The 24,528-nt window shown below is 38.7% G+C and overlaps 1 protein-coding gene across 1 annotated transcript; it reads left to right on the forward strand.

Moving 5' to 3' along the window:
• Positions 1-4,862: 4,862 nt before the first annotated feature.
• Positions 4,863-20,693, forward strand: sncb (synuclein, beta). Its single transcript, XM_028459603.1, has 6 exons — positions 4,863-5,018; positions 6,031-6,164; positions 11,831-11,860; positions 12,017-12,102; positions 18,903-18,989; positions 20,253-20,693. The coding sequence occupies exons 2-6, from the start codon at positions 6,044-6,046 to the stop codon at positions 20,280-20,282; spliced, it is 354 nt and encodes a 117-aa protein (XP_028315404.1). The 5' UTR covers positions 4,863-5,018; positions 6,031-6,043; the 3' UTR covers positions 20,283-20,693.
• Positions 20,694-24,528: the final 3,835 nt, after the last annotated feature.

Here is a 24,528-nt window from a genome sequence, read left to right on the forward strand (position 1 = left end):
ATGTTGTCAGTAAATTTGCGATTGGGATGATAGCTATTCAAAATAAATTAATTGAAATTTAAAAAATTGGCTTGATGGTGGCGCTAGAGACCAGGTCAAGGTTTCATTATCAAGGATGTTATTTATGTTTTCAACAAATAAGTTCCTGACACAAAAACTTGGACAACAGTTTTCTAAAAATCATTTTTTTGGAGGCAAATATCCCTGGGGTCAGATTGACCCTAAGGATCAAAAGTGTTCAGTAATATTTAAGGATAATAGGAGGGTTGAGTTTGATGAGCCGAGCTGTCTCTTTAAAGTTCTTGAACTCCCTTTTAATTTTTCTTGTTTAGGAGTAAAAAAAAAAGAGTTGATGTACTTTTGTAGAAGTTGAAAAAAGAGGAAACTCAGTTGAGAAAGTCTGCATGAGCTGCAACCTTCAGTTTTGAAAAGGTTCAGATGAAATACATTGGACTGTACCACGTAGGGCTCTGTTGACAAAGGACCGCCGCTGAAAGAAATGAAATTAGGTGCTGAATATTAATGAGGCTGTTTCAAGGGCAACCAAATCAATCCCTGTTGAATAAATCCTAAAACAAATGCCTGCTGATTTAGTAGAACGTGAATGTGTGATAGATGAGTACAGTCAAAGCGTGCCATGGTACAGCTTAATAACTAGCAGTACTAGTGGTATATAGAGGCTACTATCACATTTCACTTATGGTTATGCAACTAACTTTCTTTGCATCAGCAAAATATAACATTATCATCCCATTTAAAAGCTGTGGAGGTAAACTAAACATTTCCAAGGAACAAATTATCTTTGTTTATTGTTGTATATTTGTATTGTTTTTGTATATATTCTGTTTATATGGTGTTTTTCTATTAGTATATGTTTTTCCTATTTTATTCTATTGTTATTATTTACTCTATTTATTCTTTAAGGCCTTAACAGGGAACTTGGGGACATTATTTCAGTACATATGTACATATTCAAGCACATAATGACAAACAAAAATCCTTCAATTTGAAACTATTCGAAGAACAATATAGTATTTTAAATATTCTCACTCAATATTCATGTAACCATTAGAGGCTTACTTGGCGATATGCACGAGAAACCACTTTTCTCATTCTCAGGTGTAATAAGTGACATCTCAATGTTAATAAATGAATAATACTTATGGGTCAGGGAGAATAATTGTGCAACAAATCTTCTCATTTGAGGCCTGGTGGGGCGTGGGGGTGCCCCTCCTCTACGGGTGGGGCTTGGTGCTTGTCTCGTCTCCTGGTTGCCTTGGGGGCTCGCCTCGCAGCTTGTGGGTCCGGGGCGGCCTGCCGCTTGGTAGGTGCCCTGCTATCTGCGGGCTGGCGGGTGGGTGGGTTCTGCGCCTTTGGCTGGGGGCTGCTGCTCCGCATCGGTTGTGTGCCGTTGGGGTGCCTCTCTCCCTCGGTGGCGGCCGGCGGTCGCTCTTGCACCGGGGGAGCACTGCCCCGTGGCTTGCGCTGTCCGGTGGGGGGCAGGGCCCGGGCTGCTGTTCTTGCACCGTCTGGGGCTGTGCGGTCTTGCTGCGTTGTGGCCTGTTCGTGGGCTGGGGTGGGGGGGCGCCCCCCACAGGGGTTTGGCCCGGGGGCTCGCCCTTGGGGGGTTCCCTGTTCTGCGGTGGTGCCCCTGGGGTCCAGCGGGCCTGGCCGGCTGGCTGGGCCGGTCCTGGCGGGGGTCTTCCGGGGAGGGTGGTGCGGGCCACGCCCTGCCATGCCTGCGGGTGTGACACCGGGTGGCCCCGGCTTGGGCGGCGCCCTGTGCCCTGGGTGCTTGGGGCTTCCTCGGATGTGTGTGTGGGGGGCAGTGGCTGCCTCTCGGCCTGGGATCTTGGGGGCGTCTGGGGGGTTGCCCGGCCGTGGGGGGGTGGCCTGGGGCTGCCTGGCCCCCACCCTTTCTGCTGGCCTGGCTGCATCTGTGGGCCCGGGGCAGTTCCTGGGTTTGCGGTAACGGTTTTTGCACATTTACTGGTATACGATGCACTGGCACGCCTTGGGATGTGGGATAAAACTCATACTGGGCTTAACTTTAGACACGTTAATCCCAAATACCAATAGGTACTACCACTCACTCATTCCCCCTGTCCACAGCCACCACCATTATAGCTAAGCTTCACACTTGTCACTATACTGGCTTGATTACACAACATAATAAGCACAATATATTCTACAACTTCACATCTCACCCTCACTGTATAACAATCTATTCTTCCCCACCCTTTTTATTTCCTATCTTGAGTCTCTCCTCCCTGCCCCCCCCCCCCTCCCCTTCCCCCTCCACTTAGGTGTAACACTGCTCTCCCTTTTTATATCCTCCCTATAATAAAAGATTTCTTACACTTCCTTAGGGAGGGCTGGTGATGGTCACAATTAAGCAATAAAATAAATAAAAAAATTTTATTGCAATAACAAAACATGCATTGCTGTCTCATAATGATTGCACTTCTTGTAGTGTTGACCTTTGACAGCATATGCAGACGAGAAAAAAAAAATGAAGTTTGGTTTGAGACAAACTGAGCTGTAAGCTCAGCTCAGGGATTTATCAATATCTAACTTTCACAAAATCTGTAACCCTGGGTTTACCAAAATGAAACTGTTATTAGAGTGTAGTTACAACAAGAAGCCACCAGAGGTCAGACGTCATTAAGAAGTACAGTACAGGGACTCTGGATGGAAAGTTAGTTTGGACCTGATTTATGTATAAAAATGTTCAGGCCAGACAGGAAATCTATTTAAAATACAGCTCTATACATTGTTAATCAAATACCTAAACAAGTACACTTAAAAAAAAAAGATTTACTTTACATCCTGTGTGAGTGGCGTAGATATTGTCAAATATCAGCACCATGGACAGAGACTCAGTTCAGCATAATAACAGTACGCTTATGAACCTGTTTGCTGGTTAATATTAAAACCCTTATTTATTACTGTATGTTCAAAAGTGTTGCGACACCCTCTCCAGATTACACGAGAAATGTAACAGTGGGTTCATGATAGTTTCCTATAGGCCTTGTGTAAAACTCAAGGACCAGGGGCCAAATCTGGCCCTTAGAACATCCAAATTGGCCCCCACAGTACAATTCAGTTGTATTCATTTAATTTAATCAAGTAATCGAATTTGTAGATAAAAACATTTTTTTTATTTTGCAAATTTGAATTTTAAAAAAATTATATATTTATATATATATATTTTTTTTTTATTTTATTTTATTTACCACAGTTTTTTTTTTTCGGACTGTTTTGTGTTCCGTCCTTGTGGGTTACCATAGTGTGATGTGAGCCAGCCCCCTCTTTGTTTACATTTGTTTACACTTTGAGTAGGCTATATGTGTGCCACAGGCATGTTTAATGTTTTATTTGCACAATGCTGAGAAGCTGAGAGAAGAGTTTTTTTTTTTTTTTTTTTAACGCCTCATGTTGAAATTGCTGTTGTGAAATGCATGTTGCACAGGGAATATATACATATATATATATATATATATATATATATATATATATATATATATATATATATATATATATATATATATATGTTTGTTTTCAACAGCTATTTTTGAAAAACTAAGTTTGCTTAGTTGAATTCTATAAAAAAGAAAATTAAAAAAAAGTGGGTCGCGATTTAATGTTGGTCCCAGGGTGAGACCAGTTAACCGCTGATATAGATCATGTCTATGGTGGGATGGATGAAGCCCACATTAAACAACCCGCTGCTCAGGCAACAGCTCAGGGATTTCCTCAGATTGTAAGGGCAGATGTGCTGAGGAAGGAGGATTTCGTTATCACCTTCCATCGTTCTAATAAGGATGACGTCACCAATCCTACGTCAGAGTGTGGGATTAACCATTTGTCTGCGTTGGTTTGTCTGAATCAAATGAAAACTCACGACGTGTAAGTCACGTGGTGTGTTCTCATAAATAATGGAAAGACCGAAGCGTTCAACGTTCTACACGAGGAAGAAGATCACGACTCAGCCCGAGGAGATGCTCTGCTCTGATTGGTCCAAGTGGGCGTGTATTTACACCATGAAATGATTTTCCCATTCATTTAATTGCTTTATTAATTTCCTTCAGGTGTGTTAACGTATGCTGATTTGTGGAATTAAACATTTATTTTATTCCCAAAGTATAGTGAGACCTATACCACAGTGTCATTATTAAAATGGTATAAAAAAAAAGAGTTCCCCTGAAACGAGTGGACAAAGTGGTATCTTCCTACAGTGTGTTATTGTGCCTTGTACCCTGATTTAAAATGTATATGTATTGTTTGTAAAATAAAATAAAACATTAAAAATAAATAAAAAATAAAAAAAATCTAATAAATATCTTCCTCGTGTGTAGCTTGAATGTGGCCAATGCAGATGCGCGCATACACATCTTATTTTACTTTATTTTATCCCACAGCGGGCAAATGCACACGTTACAGCAGCCAAAGACACAAAGAGCAAGCGAACAAGAAAGCTAAATATAAATGTAGAAAGATTTAAAAAAAAAATATTAGATAATGGTCATTTAAAATAATGAAATTGATTGTATAAAACACTAAATCTACACTGCTGTGTTGCCAGGTCTGTCCAAAGGTATAAAAAATTAATTAATTTAACCAAATGTTCATAGAAAACTGTTTTGCAGCTAAAAAAATAAATAAATAAATAAAAAGAAATGGGGGGAAAATGCAACTGTTTCACCACAAACTGAACATGTTTAAGACATTTCACATTGAAAGTATGATCACTGATGTTTGTGATGAGGTGTAGCTACTCACCTGATCGATATAGTGGAAGAATCCAGTGAGGGTAGAAATATGGGGGCGTGATCGTCTGCGCCGCACCGTGGAGGGGAGGAGGGGAGGAGGGGGGAGGGCGTCCCTGTCGGTGGAGATCAGCCTGAGCAAGGCCCACCTAGTCATTTGGAGACATCCCCCCGTTAAAAAACCATTGCTTGTCTCTGCTGGGGCGACTGAAACCATAGGGAAACACGTCGAGGAGCATTTGTAAATAGGTAAGAACGTCTTTATTTTTATTTGTTTTTCATGCAGTTGTTGGATTTGGTGAATTTTCTTTGGAATATAGAGGTCACCAGCTGTTTGAGGGACTGTGCAAGTGAGCGTCGGGGGGGGGGGGGGGACCATTTGCTTTGATGCTTTGTAGTTTGCATGGCAAGCAATTCAGGTGTGGGGGAAATACGAGTAATTTAAACTAATATCTTTATAAATCTGAAGCTGAGTCGTGGGGCGTGTGTAAATGCATGCACTGTGCGTTGGGTCATTCTGTGGATGTAGCAGGACCAACAGGATTCTGATCACTATCAAATACAACATGGGTTCTATTGGAAGTGTCTGTCTCTGCAACAGTTATACATGGCGTCCATTACGTGGATCCCCGCAGGCTGCCAGTTCGCTTCCACGCACCGTGTGCACCGTGATGCGTGTCAGATTTCATACAGTATGTACATCACGCCCCCCCCCCCCCCCCGCCCCCCCAGAAGGCAGCGCTCCTTATGAGACGCAGGGTCCGTTCAAGTCCCTTTTAAACAGGCCCTGGTTCAGTCCTGCCATCGATACTATAGCGTTTCAGACGAGCAATAATTAATGAGAGCCAACACAATTAACTGTTTCATTCAAATCAGCTCATCTGCCTCTGAATATTTCATGGATTTGACGTGGTGGAGAGAACGGAGGTGGGGTGGGGTGGTGGTGGAGGGGGGGGGGATGAGCTGCACGAGTGAGCAGGAGCAGGGTTTTACTACACCGTGATGCTGGACTTACTGCAGCTTCTAAGATATACCTCAGGGGGCGCTGTTGCTATCTGCCATTATAAAAAAAAAATAAAAAAAAAGTTCTCATCTTCAACCAAATATCTCCTCATTTATTTATTCTTTTATTTAAAAAAATAAGCTGGAAAAAAAAAATATATATATATATATATATATATGCTTTTTTTTTTTGGCCCCTAATATGTGCTACTACACATCACCGTCACCACTGACAGCATGTGTCCCACTTTCCCCACAGCACATCAGCCAAGATGGATGTATTTATGAAGGGTTTGTCTAAAGCGAAGGAGGGGATGGCTGTGGCTGCAGAGAAGACCAAGGAAGGAGTCGCAGTAGCAGCTGAAAAGACCAAGGAGGGTGTGATGTTTGTAGGTAAGATGGTGATGATCACACGTCTGCCTTTGTTGCACAATAAATAAATCAGAAAACACCACCACCTGATATTCCTAATCATGTTCCTGCTACAAAATGGAAAAATAAGAAGAAGACTGCTTGCATTTTTGATGTTTTAGCCTCTGCTGCATATAAGGGAAAAAAATCAATGTATTATACAAGTCACCTTTATTGAGCTTTATTGGATACTCATATTTTTCATGTATCATATCTAATCTTTAAACTTTCAGCACACAGTATTACAGCTAATAATATGTCTCTCCACAGGTTAGGATCAGATAAACCGCAATAACAGTCCAACCACGTTATCTCTCTTGCTTTTATCTAATATTATCATCTTAGCTTTTCTCATAGCCTTGATGTTTAAGGGTTTGTACTTTTTGTTCTATTGGCATTTACAACCTTCAGCTAAGGATGAAAGATATGCAACACAATGGAAGGAATATGAGTAGTCCTGTGGTTTCTCAGCTGACTGTACCGGGCCACAGGCGGGACATGGTAACACTGGGTGGGGGTGGGGCAGCAGCAGCATGCTGTAAAATAACCTCAGCCTTCAGCCATCCAGAGGAGACTCACACAGGCTAAAGGCCTTAGCTCTGCTCCATTTTTTTTTTTTTTTTTTTGCTACTTGTCTCCAGATGTGGAAGCTTCATCATTTGGATTTAAACAGTGATTTGTAAAGCAAAGAAAACAAAGTACAGAATGAACAAAATATAAACTACTTTATGTTTTACTGCCTTCCAGAAGGCAACACAGTTAAGACATCATTTCAGTGCTTGGTTCTCGACAATGATTAGTATAGATTCACTTATTTGAAGAGTTGTTAGCTTCATGTACAAAAAAAGTCTTTTTTCTTTCTCTATGGAATTGATTTCTACAGCATTATCCACATTTGTGATAGAATAAATGAAATATTTGGAAATTATTTGATTAAAACTTCAACTTTTATTTAATCAGCTGATCCAAACTCTTAGGATTGTCTGCTCTCTGCTATAAAAGTACTCCTCCTCATAGATGTAGTAAAGATGATGTCAAGTGTTTCAGCTTGAACTGAATTAATTATACTGCTGGAAAACTATCTAATGCTTATGTTTCAATTCTATTTCATTACATCCTACATTTGAGCCCAAGCTGTTACCACTGTGTGCTTTATTTGGTCAGTGTGTCAGATTTGAAACGCTGATTTTCCCTGTTTTTTATTTTTTTCTTTATTTTGACAGGTCGTCAGAGGGCCCAGTATTCCAATGACAGCCTTTGTAATTGTTCTAGCGTCACTAGCTTGTAGCAGTAGCTCTACAGTAGTGTGTTTTAGATATGAAACACGCAGAGTGCTTGAGGAGAAGTTGTCAAATGTGTCTGGCTTTTTTTTTTTTTTTTTTTAAACGAAAACTCATTACTCAACAGCCTGCCTGTTGCTCCTCAGCACTATACGCACATAGCCTGTCAGGCTGTTTATGGTTTGGAATGCTCATGCTAGGCAAGGGATGGGAGGAAACTCACTTTCTGTGGCATATGTGTGCTGTTTATAGAGTGCATTGGTACTCTCGAAATCTATGTATGATATGCTTGAAGTCCCCTCTATGAGGAGGGGTATCAGAAATCTCGTAGGTCTGTGGCCCACCTTCTGACGGCTGCTGCAGAAAAGAAGCAGAACTAAAGAAACTACTGCCTCAGATGTGTTTTATTATTGCCACCAACAGTGTGACTCATCAAGCTTCTGTTTACAAATCAGTATTAATGAGGCACCAGGTTCAAATCAATGTCTAATGTAATTACTTGCAGGCCAAACACATCAGTCTTAATGTATAATCCTAATGCTACAGATAGTAACAACACTGAGTAAACTATAAATTACAATTTGGTAAGGATGAATTTGTTCAGATGACTTTTTTTCAGGAATTGTGCTTTCATCTCCTGACACACACAGGTCAAACTCAAGGCCCAGGGGACAAATTTGGCGAGCAGCAGCAAGCGAAAGAGTCAAAGAAACCGTGAATCAGTGTGTAAATGACCAACAACTTCAGTTGGAATTATCTCCAAAATAATACACTAATTCATTCAAACGCCACAATATTAGCAGGGCTCACATTTCCCCCATGCTTATATCACATGATAGTCATTTTTAATCTCAAATTATTAAAATAACTCTCAATTTTCCCACAATCCTGCAATTTTTTTCTACTCATTCCACAAAATGTCCCCAAATTACATAAAAATGGGCCACAAAATCAAAGTGGAGATCCAACAGGAAGTGATATCTGTCAGTTATTGCTTTGATATTATCTGTGCCGTACATGTTTTATCCTTTATACTTGGAAATGCAAACTAAAGTGCGGTAATGATTAAATTACTCATTTTACCGCCTAAAATTTGTGGCCCACTTTAGATAAACTGCTCCGTATTTTATCCCTGAACTAAAATGAATTTGACACCCCTGGCCTAACATGTTTTGACTGTCAACTGCCAGTCTTCTTCACAGGTGTCTGTTGATCACTTTGATGTTTTCTTGACTTCCACGTAATAAGTCCAGCATGTTCATTTTGACTTCTTTTTGATATATGTTAAGGTTTATTCAGACGACTTTTTTTCACTAAATTTAGTTTGATATTTCGACTGTCAACTGCTAGTCTTCTTCAGAGGTGTCTGCTGATCACTTTGAGGAAGAAAAAAAGTTGTCTGTATAAATTAAACCTTAACATATTATTCAAAAAGAAGACAAAATGAACCTGCTGGAATTATTACGCGGAAGTCAATAAAACATCAAAGCAATCAGCAGACGCCTCTGAAGAAGACTGGCAGGTGCCAATCGAAATATATCAGGGGATCAAAATAAATTTTTTTGAAAAAAAAAGTTGTCTGAATTAACATAGCATTAAATGGACAATTTGAGTGCTGTGCTTGTTTTGTTTTTTTTTTTTGCTTTTTTTTTTATCAATTTTTTATTATTTTCATAACAGTACATACGTGTGTTCCATACAGAGAGTGAAAATACTTGCATATGCTTACAGTAATATTGAGCAAATAGGTAACAAGTGAAAATAAAGCATGTAAGATTAAGATAAATCTGTCCATCTGTTCTCAGTTATTACAACACAAGTATGTATAAAAGAAAAGTGAAGTAAAATACACCCCATCCAGCCCATAACCACCCACCCCACCCCGAGGACCCCGGGAATGGACCCAGAAGGGAAAAAAAATAAATAATGGAAGGAGCAAAAAAAGAGAAAAGATGGCTTTCAGAATTCTTATGGTGTTAGACCGAATTGATATATTATTAAGTTTAGCATGGTGCAATTGAGCTGCCCAGCATTCCATGTTTGCAATATCAATAAAATTCGGCAACCATTTCTGCACAGATAATTTTTGAGGGGGTTTCCGTCTACATGATATAAGTCTCTTGGCGGTGGTGAGGCCAGCCAAAAGGACACACTTCTGCTTAATTGAAAGCTCTAAACTCGAGCAGTCATTAAGCAGAAGAAGTTGTGGTGAAACTGGAAAATACGTGAAAGAATAATGCAAAGTCACCTCCAGAAATCTGAAACCCCTGGGATAATGTGTAAAAAGGTGTCTAACAGATTTGTCAGGGCATAAGCTGCAATTTGGAGATGGTAGTGCTTTCATTTCATAGGGGGTACAAGGTGTATAATACTGTTTGTGCGATGGATAAAATTAAAACGAATAACTTGGTGATTAGGGTTTCTGGAAGATAGAATGATATTTTGCCAGATTTAGTTCCAGTTACAAACAGTAGATGGTAAATCCTTCATCCATGCTTGGTAAAGGGACAGTGCTGTGCTTTTGTGGGAATAGAATTGCAACACGTAACATTAGTTTCAAACGTGTTTTTCGTGTAAGGATCTTGATAGATTTTAAAGAGGGAAATTGTCCAAAATAAATTGTTAATATGAACTTTTGAGGCATACATGTATTAGTGTATTTTCATACAGACAAAAGCAGTAGCAGCCTCCACAATAGAGGCATCTGAAAACAAGTACCCTATCAAGATGAAGTTTTGTTCCCCCATCTCATTATTTGCTCTCTCCTTTGCTCAAGTACCACGGGGATTAATAAATTGTAAGAATAGTGCACACGAGAGAGGATTACAAGCCTTGAGCCCGTGGGCACACTGTAGATATCGCCCAAATTGAAGATCTGCCAAAAGTCTAAATCAAACATTGCTTCAGTAGCACTTAAGAGAAAGCTACACATTTATTGGCTGCTTACAAAACAACCTTTGAGAAGTGCATTTATTCCCCACCACCTCAGGAAAGCAGAAACTCATAGTTAACAGTGTCTAGTCACTTTCTTGAGAGTTACTTAAAATGTGATCAATCCAGCTTCTAATTTTTACCACTGATCAAACTTAAAGGTTCCATGTCATGCTATTTTTCACTCATTTCCCTATGTTCTAAGAACCCCAAAAACATAGTAATTGAGGTTTTTTTTCCCCAAACTCGCCTGTTTTCCAGAGTTTTAGCCTCTGAAAAGTCACTTTCTGAGCAACTCTACACAAACAGGCTGATTTGTGGCTTACTTATGCATCTTCATGAGTGGGCGTGTCTATAGACGGGACACTGACTTCCTCCTCCCTGCACGGTGACGTAGGGCCAAAGGATGGCTCGCCCTCCTCCCACCCACTCCGTAGCAGCTCATGCTGCTTTATAAATATGAGACAGAGCGTGGGGGCGGGGCGTTTGCCGATACATACATAGACTGTAGAAAATAAATACTTAGCACTACGCAAAGGACGCTGAAATGCTCAAATAAGTGGGCGTGTCTCTTTACATGTCAATCACGGCAGAGAGCTTCCTGGGGGCGCGGCTTCTCCAGCTCAGTGCTGCGTCAACTTCGTCATCAAAGTAGGAATGCGTCATCAAATCGGAACGAGGTGTTTGGGCTCAGCCTGCAGTAAGAAAGGAGCAAATCACCCTCTAACTAAAGATTGAGGGAATCAATAAAAAAAAATACTTTGGCCATGTGTATGAAGCCCACATAGCACTTTTATGATGTTTAAAGCACAGAAAAGTCAATTTAGCGTAATATGAACCCTTTAAAGCCAGCAGGAAAAATCATGTCCATCAGTGCATCCAATCCTTCTGTCACAGAATCACTAAAAGATTTGCAGGGGAAAAAAAGATTTTTAATTAGGGTGTTATTCTTTTTAGGTTAAAGTTAAATGCTTTATAAATTAAGTAGTTAAAAAGGAGCACTTGTGTTTATAAAGTTTGTCATATGCATTCTTGGAAGCAAGTGGTTTAACTTTGTGTTTTTGCTACGTATCGTTGCTTTATATGATCAGTCTGATGTAACTATTTATATTTACATATAAATGAATTATTTTGTGTGCAGTATTATCACCTTATGTTGATTTTAATTAAAATAAAGTGTGAAAAAGTTTAGTTTATTTCTGCACCAGTCTACACATCATATTCTTTCCCTTTTTGAGGTGTGTTTTAATCACACTTGGAGACATTTGACGCACTAGTGGCAGCATACGTCCTAATACAGTGTCTTGGATAAAACAGAACCACCAGAAATAAAACAGACTGAAAGGCCCCAATGTAACAAATAGGATGTGATGTTTATTCCAAAATGTCACACTCTAATTGGTTTCTTTTTGTTTTCCTTTTTTTTTTCAAATTCAGGTACGAAGGCCAAAGACAGCGTGGGCACAGGTGTGGTTCTTTTCTCATTTTTGTATTATTATTAAAGCAGATATGTTTATTTCTGCGACTGGTAAACATCCTGTGTTTGTGCTTGTGGGATTTTCTGTTTTCATGGTATAACTGCATAGGTTGATCATGTGTGTGTGTGTGTTTGCCCCCTTACAGTGGCCGAAAAGACCACTGGTGCAGTTGGGAACATTGTTGCTGCTACTGGCCTGGGGAAGAAGGATGAGTTCCCAACTGATATGAACGTATGTCCTCGGTGTATCACCTGCGCACACACACAAGCACTTGCAGTAAATGACAATGACAAACAAATTAAATGAATTTTTAAGGAAAGTGGGTGTTATATTAGTCATAGAGCCTGTGTTATAGTCATAGCAATATGTAGAAAAACTTTTATATTAATGTTATTTGTCTGAATTGCCAATATCGCCTGATTATATATTGCTAACCAAAAGAGCAACTTTTATTACAGCGAGGGGACAGAGAATCTGATCTGATGGTCAAATGATCAAAATTCATGTTAGCATTTGGAATAATGACCAATCTGAGCATTAATACAGGAAACAGCAAAGGATTTTGTTCATTCTTCATGTTATTTAGTGTGTTTTTTGGAGTCTTTTAGTCTTTTTTGTTATTTGTGTATTTTTGGAGTAATTTGGGGTGTTTATGATATCATTTTGTATATTTCTGTTGTCATTTTGTTTTGTGTTTTATTTTTTAATTACAATTTTTGGGGGGCGCATGTGGCCCGTGTCTGGTGTATAGCACACCATATATGCGGTTTGTCATTTTTTAAGTATAAACTTTAAAGGGATAGACCGTTATTGTTTTGTTATGGACCTTTATTTAATCAGATGAATCATTGAGAAAAAAAATTAGTTAGCAGTTAGGGTTAAGGGACTTGCTCAAAATCCTACAGTGATGGTCCACAGTGGATATGAATTGATGGCCTTCCTGTTAGAAGCTTGCTTCCTTTGCCGCTAGGCCACCACTGCCCCATAGTAGTACAATAATGTCATAGTGCTAGTTTGACATTGGCACAAGTGTCACAAAGGCAATGTCACTAGGGCTGGGAAATGTATCAAGATTCAAGACATATCGAGCTTTCTATTTTGGCAATATAGAAAATTACTATATCGCCTATATCCAGGGATGTCCACAAGCGTAGGCAGCAGGCGGAATCGCCTACTACTCTTTTTCTGGCCGCCTTTTACTCTTAAACATGTTCATAAATGATTCCGTGCCCCATAAAATGCATGAAAGATTGAAGTTTCCACGGTTTGAGCAACTTTTGCAATGCTGTTTTGGTGGCCATTTTCTAAATATCACGCAAAGTCTCGTGAGAGTTCATCTCACAAATGTATTTCTGCTTTACACTGACTTTAAACATCCATGATCAACTTTTGTGCTTCATCAAAATGTACTTGTGTTAGATATATTATGAATATTAATGTGCATTGATACACCTCAATATTATACCAAAAGCAAACCACACAAAAATAATGTTAATCATGCAGATATGTTACAGTGTCAGACAGCATTCTACAGAGACCAAGCACCCAAACTACTGGATAAGTTGGTACATTTTCAACTAGAAAGAGGTAAAATGACAATGATATTCTTTGTCATCATTATAATGGAAACCAGATTTCAACTTGTAAATGCATCATGCAGACAAAAACTAGGTGAGAAAATACATCATCCTACAAAATAGACAGAAGAAAACCCACAATTACACTAATATAATGCACCAAAAGCCACCCTATAGCATTATTTGTGCTAAATTTCTTGGGGGGGCATGCCCCCCGACCTACCTTGTTGTCACGCACCATTGCAGCGCCGGCGTTTTCTCGCCACGTGTTTTAGCCTTCTACTTTTTTTTTTTAGGCCACTACTTTTTTTCCCGGGACATCGCTGCCTATATTTATATTTTTATTTTATTTTATAGCTCATTTTGTTTTAAAATACTCATTTTAGGAGTCGCTGCTTTCGCTACTTCTCAGAACAGTAAGAAAAGCGCAGTTAGATGAATTTGTTTGTGTGTCCTAACCCAGACCTTCCCCTAAACAAGCCACACTCACGTGTGCTGTTATAGGAAAAAAAAAAGCCAAAAGTGACACTTATTGTGCAGCTGTTTGTTAATAAATGTGCCTTTGTGGCATTTTGCATCAGCAAATTTAACCCAGAATTGTTTTTCTGGTCTGACTTTATTTTATTTAAACATTTTGAGATTTTTATTGTATATCGACATTTTGAGAAAAAATATCAAGATATGAGTTTATCGCCCAGCCCTATATGCCGCACAGAATAAAAGCACAGTTAATACAAGCATGCACAATGCAGTGTGCCTTACTGCCAACCAAAATGGTGACAGGTTAAAATAGCGTTTTAAATCCAATATGTCTCCCCACAACCAATGGACGCCAACCTTGACCAACCTCGCTAGCATGCATGATTAACATAAACAAAAGACATAATTTGAACAGCTCATTTTTAATATTAACTGTGGTCACGTGTTGTTATTCATTTGTTGAAATCTGAATAATTGTTCAGAAATGAGCATAAATCTTTTAAAACTGAAACTGAATTACCAGTATTCAGTGTCCCAGCCCTCAGAGACATTTGTAAAGTTTATGTACCCCTGAGACTTTTTGTCAGATTTTGGTATTTATATTATCTCATGGGATGTTTGCCAGCGAAAAGTAGGTTAAACTAGATAAGCCACTTATTATGTGTTCTCTTTAATCATTAACATATAAATTCATAATTAATCAACCTATTCTGTGAAGCCCACGTGTACCAGTATGAAGTGGAGTTATATGATCATGGGGGAAATAATTGTGTATTTGAAAATGTGTACATGTACCCTAGTTGGGTGTAATTTTTTTGATTTCCTACAGTATGGAACAAGATGAATATTTGCAGTGCCACATTTAGGCTGTGATCCCCGTGTGTATTCTTGAGTTTTATCAGCTCAATGCACTGTCAGCGTGTTGTTGACCATTTGTCTATCGCTCAGCTAAACAGTGAGGTCCACACCCAGTCCCTGTAAGCCTTCATCCTGCAGAGCTGGACCCTCTTCACTGACTTTACTAATCTAGTAAATCTGACAAGCTGCTCTAATAGGCTCTCCTGAGGCTCTGTCTGAGTGATAAAACTCTGCATTTTAACCACCTGGTAAACAGTAAAGCAACAGTTGACACTCAAAAGTCTTCAAGAAGAGTTAAACGTTCATTTTGGCACTCTTTACGATAAAAAAAATGAGTTCAAAATGTTGTTTGCATTAATTAAGCTCTGATGTTTGGACTTTTCCTTTAGTTTAAACATGTGACTGATTATAAAGATACCTTTTCTCCTTTATGATAATCTTCTAATCTGCATTCTTCAGGTTGTAATCTATTTGGGTGTGTCTCTGTCCCTAGTCTCTGAGACTGTGCTTATCATAGTGTTACAACAATAACACTTGCTTGATACAGCCCACAGGATTACAAACTGTTCTCCGCTGACCTAATTGACTTGATTAGCATTTGGTTTAAAAATAAATGTGTGGTGACCCACTAGCTTGTTTTCAATGTTTATTGTAGCTGGCGCAGCAATGATGGAGCACGCTTAGTTTCAGCAGGAGAAACAGTAGAATCAGCCTCTTTCTGCTTAAGCCGTACAGTTGTTGGACTTTCACTTTTATCTGAACTTAAAGCATTACTTCATGGGTTTTTAATGGGTCTGTCATTTATAAGGAAATGTATATTTACCCAATATCCTTCTATATGCACATATCCATTCAGGCACCCAGGGTTCTCTGTTTTTATCAGTAGTAATAATTACATTATGTGTGATATAAAGGAGTTGTGCTTTTCCCTTATAAAGTTTTGACGCAAATATTGATCCCCAGCATGATGAGTAGAGCTCTAATCCATAGATAAGGTCTAAAAATACATATCTAAGAGCTTTATAGGAAATAAATTTTATTAGTATCTAATAAATGATGACAAAAACTGTTTTGTACTGAGCCCTTAAGACACACACACATACAGTATATATATATATATATATATATTTTTTATTTATTTATTTTTTTTTTTATTGCACGTGAAACTAATACATGTGTAAAAGCAGTTCTAAGGGAGCACGTAATAGTTTTAAGCGTGCAAGTAAAATGTTTTACGTGCACGCTTATAAACGTCAGTCATCAGGCTTCATGCTCTGCTCGTAAGGAGTTAATCATGTTAGAGGATCTATAGTAACGCTTTATTTCAGCCTTAGGGTTAGGGTTAGGTTTAGGGTTAACAATTACCTTTATGTGCTCGCTTACGCAATACCAGTATCACGTGCTCGCGTGTAACTTTTACATGAGCATGCAATAAAGAAAATACATGTATCACGTCCTCACGTCGAACCTTTATGTGAGCACGTGTCCCCTTAGGGGCTCCGTAGTTTTTGCCCCAGATGAAAAAAATAATAATTGTCTTCCCTTGAAGGAAGAATAAACACTATTTGATTTGATCCTGCTTTTAAAAGATAAAATAAATAAGAGTTAAAGTGAAAATGTGTTAGTAACCTGTCATTTTGTCAAAGATGACCTAAAACAGAGTTTGTGGGCTCCAGGTAGTCCGCATGTACCGTGTGAGAGGCCCTCAGGCCTGTTCTAACACTAGTCACCATGAGCTCCATCTAAAATCTGATCTACTTGCCAGGTTTTAAACCCACAAAGATAAATACACACGACAGATGCAGTCAGAGCCATACTAGAGATAAATACTGCTATACTTGACAAGATTTTGTAATAGATCAACCAGTGAAATAAATGGGGTTTTTTTTCCACTGAAACATTGTAAATGCAGATAGGATTTTATTAAAGCTGCTGGAGATTTGGTGTTTGTGATAATGGATTTTTGACAAATAACACAAATTGTTAAATTGTACAAACATGTCACAACAATTAGTTAAACATAGTTACTTAGTGGCTAGTAAAATAGGATTGTGATGATCTAATTGTAATAAAAAATAAAACAAATGCATAAATTAATAAAAATTAAAGGATTAAACACTCCGTACCTTTTTAAATTACAGGTAGTCTTCTTCCATTATCTTACCGTCTGACCCCTGACCTAAAATAGAAAGCACACGCTGACAATACAGTATAGTACCCCAAAACAAGAGATTCCAATAAAAAAAATGCCTAATATTACATTAGTTTGAGGGATAATTTATTTAGATGCCTGTGACAGTAGAAACTCTCAAATAAGATGGTAGTTGAGCCAAAAAATATGATTATCATAATTTCAGGTGCAGTGAGAACAGTGCCAGAGTGATAATAAAAAAAATGTCATGCAAATTTTAGAGCTGTCATTATTCACATTTAAACATTAATAAGCTTGGAGTAATGTCCTCATATATTTTCTATTTTGTTGAATTATATGTGCCATGAATCATTAATATTAGTCATTAGTAATTACTTGTGAGAAATGTCACAAAGACAGTTGTCTACGCGTAGAACAGGAAATTTGGTTTGAATCAGAGGCTTTAGTAAATAACAGGATAAAAATGCATCAATGGGACTGACTGGTCAAATTTGTATATACATTGTATTGATGAGCATAAATAAATCGCAAATATTGTAACATTGAAAAGAAGGATCATGATTGTAGAGCTGTTTTTGAAATAAGAATGGATTAAAAAGAGGGAGTGTGATCACAAGATGACAACATACATTACCACTTACATTATAAATTAAGTTTGCATTGCTATACCTTACCGTACACATCGTACATTGGCCTGCACGTCCATTTCAGAATAATCTTGATATTTTGGTTCTAACGTATCGGGCCGTTCATGGCTAACAGCCTCTTACATAAGCAAATTATTCTATCCATTTAACACAGATACAACCAATGGTCAACCGAGCGTAAAACCTACTCCTGGCTTTCCATCACACTGACATGCATTTAGTAAAGTTTACCAATGCTTCACGGGCAATAGTGACCTAAAAGTGAGAACATGAAGGATCTAATTTGATAACTGTTTGGTTATGAAACAGGAACTCAAGCAACTGCCAAGACGTGTTGTTATCATACGATATTATTATGATATAGATCCTAACAGCCTTAACCAGGGTTGGTGTCAATTACATTTTTCAACTACAACTACGTCTTCAATGATCCATGTTCAATTACTACTCAATTATGATTATGATGAGATGCATTTTTTCCAATTACAACTCCAAAAAACTTTATCTTCCTCTTGTGTTAGCTTTTTTTTAGCATCTTTTATGATAGTAGATGGTTTTTGATGTCTTAAATTAGCTGTAAAATACACAAAACATTCTAAATGGGCTTTCCTTTTGAACAACCAAGTCCTCAGATGCCCAGTGTTTTTAAACCAAGTTGAAATTACATTTTTTTATCAAGTTAAACAAGCCGTTGTTGTTTCAAATGCCCTCTAAGCTCAGAAAGAAAATAGTCTGACAAACAGGGACCAAAATTATCACCAAAAAAACAAAACAATGTCTGAAAAACAGAAAAGAAATTACTCCAAAAAAAAGTCTGAAAACAGGAAAAAAAATAATGTATTTATTTTTTTCAAGTGAATGCAATACGCTTCTGTAAAATGATCCTCAAGATTCACTGACGTGTAGTGGGACAACTTGATATGAAACACATTTTAAAATAGTTAACTACATAATAAGCCATAGAACTGTTAACATGGTTCCCCAGGTTTGCTTGTAATTAATTTGTAATTGACAATTTTTATATAATTTCCATGCCAATTACAACTCAATTCCAATTAAATTATGATTACAAGAGCAACAGATTTTTTCAATTGCAATTGTAATGATGTTATAATTGTAATTAATCATCAATTACACGATTACAGTTAGGAGCAGTCACTCTTTATCTGTTTAGCTGTTTGAGGGAGGACATACAGTAGCTACTTTTGAAGCGTGCACTAACACCAATCTTGGCCTCACTGGTGCAAACATTGCCTGAACTTTCCTTCTGTTCCTGTGAATCTCACCGATCCTCTCTCTCTCTCACCCTCGCTGCAGCCTGAGGAGTACGGGCAGGAGGCCATGGAGGGCCAGGGAGAGGGAATGCTGGAGGCAGAAGGAGAGACATATGACGAGTCCCAGCAGGTAATCCTCCAACACGACACGACGAGCACACACGTCCCAGCATTTTAATCTGGAATATGACTCCATGCCATGTGAAAGTCTGCAGAAATCACAGGTGTACTGTGTGCATTAGTCGCTCATCAGCATTCATCACACATTTTAGTGATATTGCATTTCAATAGCACTCTGCACTTATAATCCTCTACTGTTGCTCACAAACACTGCAGCTAATGCTCAGGTTGTTTTTCCACTTAGAATAAAAATAAAGGTTGTAATGAGCCGAATGTTTTTGAACACACACTGTGTAATGTGAGAATAGCACCACCTACTTACACAGGGAGGTGTGTGTGTGCGTGTGCGTGTGTGTGTTGTGTGTGTGGAGGAAGGGAGGGAGTCTGACACACATGGTTATTTTTGGAATGTAGCTGTTGGGGCAGGACAAACCTGTGCATGATGGGAGATTTAGCATGGCAAGTGTAGTGTACATCCTGCATTATACAGTATAACTACTAATAATTGTGATATGTGTTGTTGGAAAAACAGGAATATTATGTAATAATTGCTTTAGCTGAGAGACATTTTAAAGTCTCGTCCAAAAGCATTTTGTCCCATTTGCTTGGGTTTTTCTGCCTTGCTCTGTGGGTCATTAAAATGATTTATTAGAGGAATTATAAATGGCCATAATCTGTGACATCCACATGTAAAGTGCATCCCTCAGCAGTAGCCATAACTGTAGCCTGCACCATCTGCATCCTTCTCCATCCCTCCATCTCTCTCTTTTCCACTCCTCTGCATCTCTCTCTCCCATCCCCCATCCTCTGCTACACCAGCAACATGCCATCTCTGCTTCAATGGGTGTGGTGATGACGCTCTCTGCCTCCTTGCATTGTGGGTAATGTCAGGATCTCCCTGCAATCACTCTAAATATGGAGTGCAGAGTAAACCAAACAGGGAGAAATAAGCTTCTGTTTTCTGACGTGCTTTGTGTTGCTGAATAAATACAAAAGGATGTGCTGTTTTATCGTTGTTATGTGTGATGGAGGCTATATTCACTACACGTCCTTGAAGCGGTTGCTGCTGCTGCATGCCTGTTCTGCCCTCTGCAGGATAAAGTGTGTCAACTGTGACATCATTGCTATCAGCAGAACAAGATCATGTGCTGTTCAGGCTTCCTGTCATGTATTGATCCCTAAATGGATTACAGGCTGATTTTTATGCGATCAACTTTTAATGAAAGCCAGAATCCATAGCAGATTTAACCTCTTTTTGTTCTTCCTCCCCCAGGAGAGCCAGGACTACGAGCCTGAGGCGTAAGCGCATCAATCCGAGCCACCAACCAACCAGCAGCACAATAATCTTTCTAACAATAACAAAAAGGACAAAATGCTGAAGCTATTACAATTATATTCCCCGTTGCAAAAATTCAAGCATTCCCAACTGAAAAATGTTCTTCCTTCGAGACAAATCTTTTATGATTATATATTGTAAATGTCATGTTATTAATGTAGTGTGTTGGGTGTAGGTATTTATTGAGATGTAGGGTTATACCCTTCTCAGTCTCATTTCCTTGAATCCCTCCCAATGAAATGAGACCAGAGCCGGGACTCGTGACTTTGTACTTCTGTGTAACTGTATTTAGAAACGTGCAATAGATGTTCATCATCTTCCAATGAAATGTTGGAAGTTGGAAAAAAAAAAAAAAAAAAAAATGATTACGACCGGTTGCAAGCAGATACGAATTCAATAATATCCTCTTTAGTGTCGACAATGCCTGTTTGTGGGGTTTTGTTGGTTTTTTTTTTTTTTTGCATTTGAAGAATAATTTTGACGTTTTTGAAGTAAGAGTTTTTTACATTGTATCTTTATAGTTGCTCGTGAAAATCATTCCGGTAAACCGACAGAGTATACATGTCTGTGTGTGTGCGTGTGTGTGTTTGTGTGTACTGAAGATTTTAAAAGTCTGTATATCATGTCTTTGGAAACATAATAGTTGTCATATCAATATGTACTTTAAACTGCAGCTTTTGTCAATATAAAGGTTTTATGTGTTTAGCCAGACATTCATATCCTCTGTAAATAAAAAGTTGAAAAATACAACTTTTTGGTGCATTTTTTTTTTTTTTTTTTGCCATTGATGGCTCATTATAATCCACATATTCTCTTTACTGTCTGCATGTTTATTGTTTGATGTCAGAGTGTGTAAAATCTGCTGAACATGCTCTGAGCCTTGGCAGGGTGTTGCCATGTTTGGGATGCCAGTCTGGAGAGCTTTTGTTTGAGTTAATCCAACCGGAGCTAGTGGGCTTGGTGGTGTCAGGCTCTAACAGAGGGTATTAAATGGCCTCTCCTGGCTGCTGTCGGCGCAGATGGATGTGTGGATGCTGTGGAGCCATGGCCTCATTTAAAAAGTCCTTTGAAAGCCTGAAGGGGACGAGCCACTCAGCAGCCAAAGGAGTCACAGACAGTGCAGGTACAGATCAGCGAGTTGTAATAAATATGATTCATCTTTTTTAAATAGCTTGAAGAGGAAAATAATGCATCAAACTTTATATTCTGTCTTTAAACTGTTTTAAATAATACGCTTTTGATTTTTACAAATATGCTGACTTGTGCATTTTACCAAGCAAATGACCTATTCTCAGTGTGAAGGCATTTATCATGAGACCTTGTCATGTGTTTACAGTGCAGGCAGCACAAGATGCTGTGCAGCAGGTGGCAGACTCATCTAAAGAAACAGTCAGCACAGGTATAACAAGAGGGATGATAATGTTGATGATTTTGCAGGTTCTCACTGGGTGTATTGTTGCTTATTTCTGCTCAAGTTCAGGGATTTGCAAACTTTGGAAAACCTTTTTTTAACACTCCAATGAATTACATTTACAGCATGTTTATAGTCATTAAACCCCAACATGCCTTGTGTATGTGGAATTTGTGTGTTCTAATTTAGTGTTTTTCTTCTCATTTTGATGATTTTGCCATTTGTTTTTAATGAAAGGAATTTGTGTGACCATGTTACGGAAAAGGGTTAGGGTCACTGTGGGGGAAAAAACAGCCACTGAATGAAAAAAGAAAAACTGGAAAAAAAGAAGACTATATATATATATATATAGATATAGATATGATATATTTAAATCAAGACTGAAAATTTTTCTTTTTCTTCCACTACTGACTCTGTTTTTTTTTCTTCAGTGGCCCTAATCCTCTTCTATACCATGTGACCCAAAACAAGGGCTGCGTCCCAATAGTCCCTCCTATCTCCTTTCCTATGCACTGTTCCTTCACCCCCGAAAGTGGTGGCCATGATAAAGAGCGTCCAAGTTTTCTTTAAGCTGAGGAAAAGAGGCTCATTGTTTCCTTTTTACCTCCTTTAGCCTAGGAAACACTGATGCATCCTTTATCAAAAGAGAGGAGAAAATGCTGACCCACAATTTTTTGCGGCGACAACATTTAAAGGGACACGCACACCCGAGCGCTGACAAGTAACGCTGCAAGTTACCAATGCAATAATATGACTTGAACAACTTTAAATAATCTAAAACCCAAATCTTATTATATGTAAGACATATTATCAGATTATAACTGACATAAAACAGACACTCTGTGGTTCAAGAATAAGAAATCAGATACATTTTTAGCCACATTATGTTTTATTCAACATAATTCATGTTTCTGAGTGGAAGGTGACTGTGAGCAACCATTCTCAATGTGACAATCTTTTAGTTTCGCTTTTGTTCCTCGTAGCCTGCTAACCTATTTTCCTTTGATTTACATTCAAACCGTGTGATTTTTTTAGATTATATCATGTTGGGTGTGGGATACATATGTATGTGTATATACGTATATATGCATATGTGTGTATCCATGAAATGAAGAGTCCGTCCTTAAGACTGCTCTACTGTAAAGTGTCTTGAGATACCATTGGTTATGATTTGGCGCTATACAAATAAAAGATTGATTGATTGATTGATTGATCAGCGGAAAGTGTTATAAATGTTTTCGGAAACTTGTAGTTTTTTCACCAGCAGACGTCACTAACCTTTGCGGCCGTCAGATTATTAAGTCACCTAGTTGAAGTGCGTCTGATTGTCAAAACAAACGTGATCGCCTTTTCCTAACTCCTCTCCTAACACCTTTCCTTAATCCCGTGACATCATCCACTGAGTTAAGAAACAGTGGATCGGAAAGGAGCACCTATAAAAATGTGGGTTAGAGAAGAATAAAAGTTTTAATCAATCTTAGCTTTACTGATTTGATGCTTACCACCCCGTATTTTGCTCTAATATTCTTTGCCTTTGACTTGTTGAAGTTGCTCAAGAAACAAACCGGCAGTCTCAAGCTGCCATAGGAAAAGCAGCAGACAAGGCCACAGGCGTCATCAAGGACTTCGGGCAGAAAATGGAGACCAAATGATCCCAAAGAACTGAAATGCTACAAGTGACTTACCGACTTATCCCCTAACCGTCAACATGTATTTAATCTTCCTTTTGTGTATCATCTTTAATCTTAAATTTTATAACTTGTGATCATATTGGGGAAATAAACAAATACCAACTCCTGATCATGTCCTTGTTATGTTAATTCTACGTGACATAGAGCAGAGCAGCATGGCAGCAGTGTATGTGTGTGTCCCTCTCATCATCAATGAATCACTGCACTCATTATCACCAACACATCACTGAGAAGGTGGCCTTTGGCATGCTGATGGCTCCTGATGGGACCGCTATCATAGTCAACAACCTTGGTCCTCAGCAGCGCACATGCCTCCCTCCATCATACACACGGCGTGGTTGCCGGGCAACAGAATCCTACGGCTTTCGGGGATTGGTTGGCGGAGGCCTTTGAATTAACAGTGAAACTACTTCTTTTAGTACACGGTGTTCTGCTTCAAATCTACTGCACACCTATACAATATAAGATGGAAATACAACCATCATCGCAGGCCTTGTAGCAGCTACTCCATGCACACAGAATCACAGGACCTGCAGAGAACCAACATGCTGAGTTTGGAGGGTCGAGGCTTTGTGTTTGTGTAAGTGTGTGTGGGAGGCAGAGCTCTGCTTCCTTCAGGCTCCTTCAGCTGAAACACTCCACTGTCCTTAATGTGCAGTTTTCACAAAGCACACAAGTATTTCAGTATTAGAGCCCAGTGATTAACTTAAAATGATCTACTTCCACAAAAGCAAAGTTTTTTTTTGGTCATAATCATTATTTAAAAGGTTTTTATCTTTCATATAGTATTATGTAACCATGACAGTGGTCAGTCTATGGTCTCTACCAAACAGCACTGATTCATTGTTTCATTCTTCCTCCATTCATTCATCCCTCCCTCCCGGCTTGTGTTTTATGTGGTGACGTTAAAACTTTTATCACCTGTTCTCGTGGCCCCTCACCCTCTAAAACTTCCCACATGACAAATTTTCCTTAGTGCAAAAATATTTCCATTGTAAAGCTATGTAAACCTGAAGCTTAATTACTATTATTTACTCGTCATTATTGAGCTGAAGAGAGATTTTTTCATTTCATTACCACTCACTGCCAGATCCCAACTGCGGTTTCCAGG

The sequence above is a fragment of the Gouania willdenowi genome, chromosome 10, assembly GCF_900634775.1.
Source record: "Gouania willdenowi chromosome 10, fGouWil2.1, whole genome shotgun sequence".
NCBI lineage: Eukaryota > Metazoa > Chordata > Actinopteri > Blenniiformes > Gobiesocidae > Gouania > Gouania willdenowi.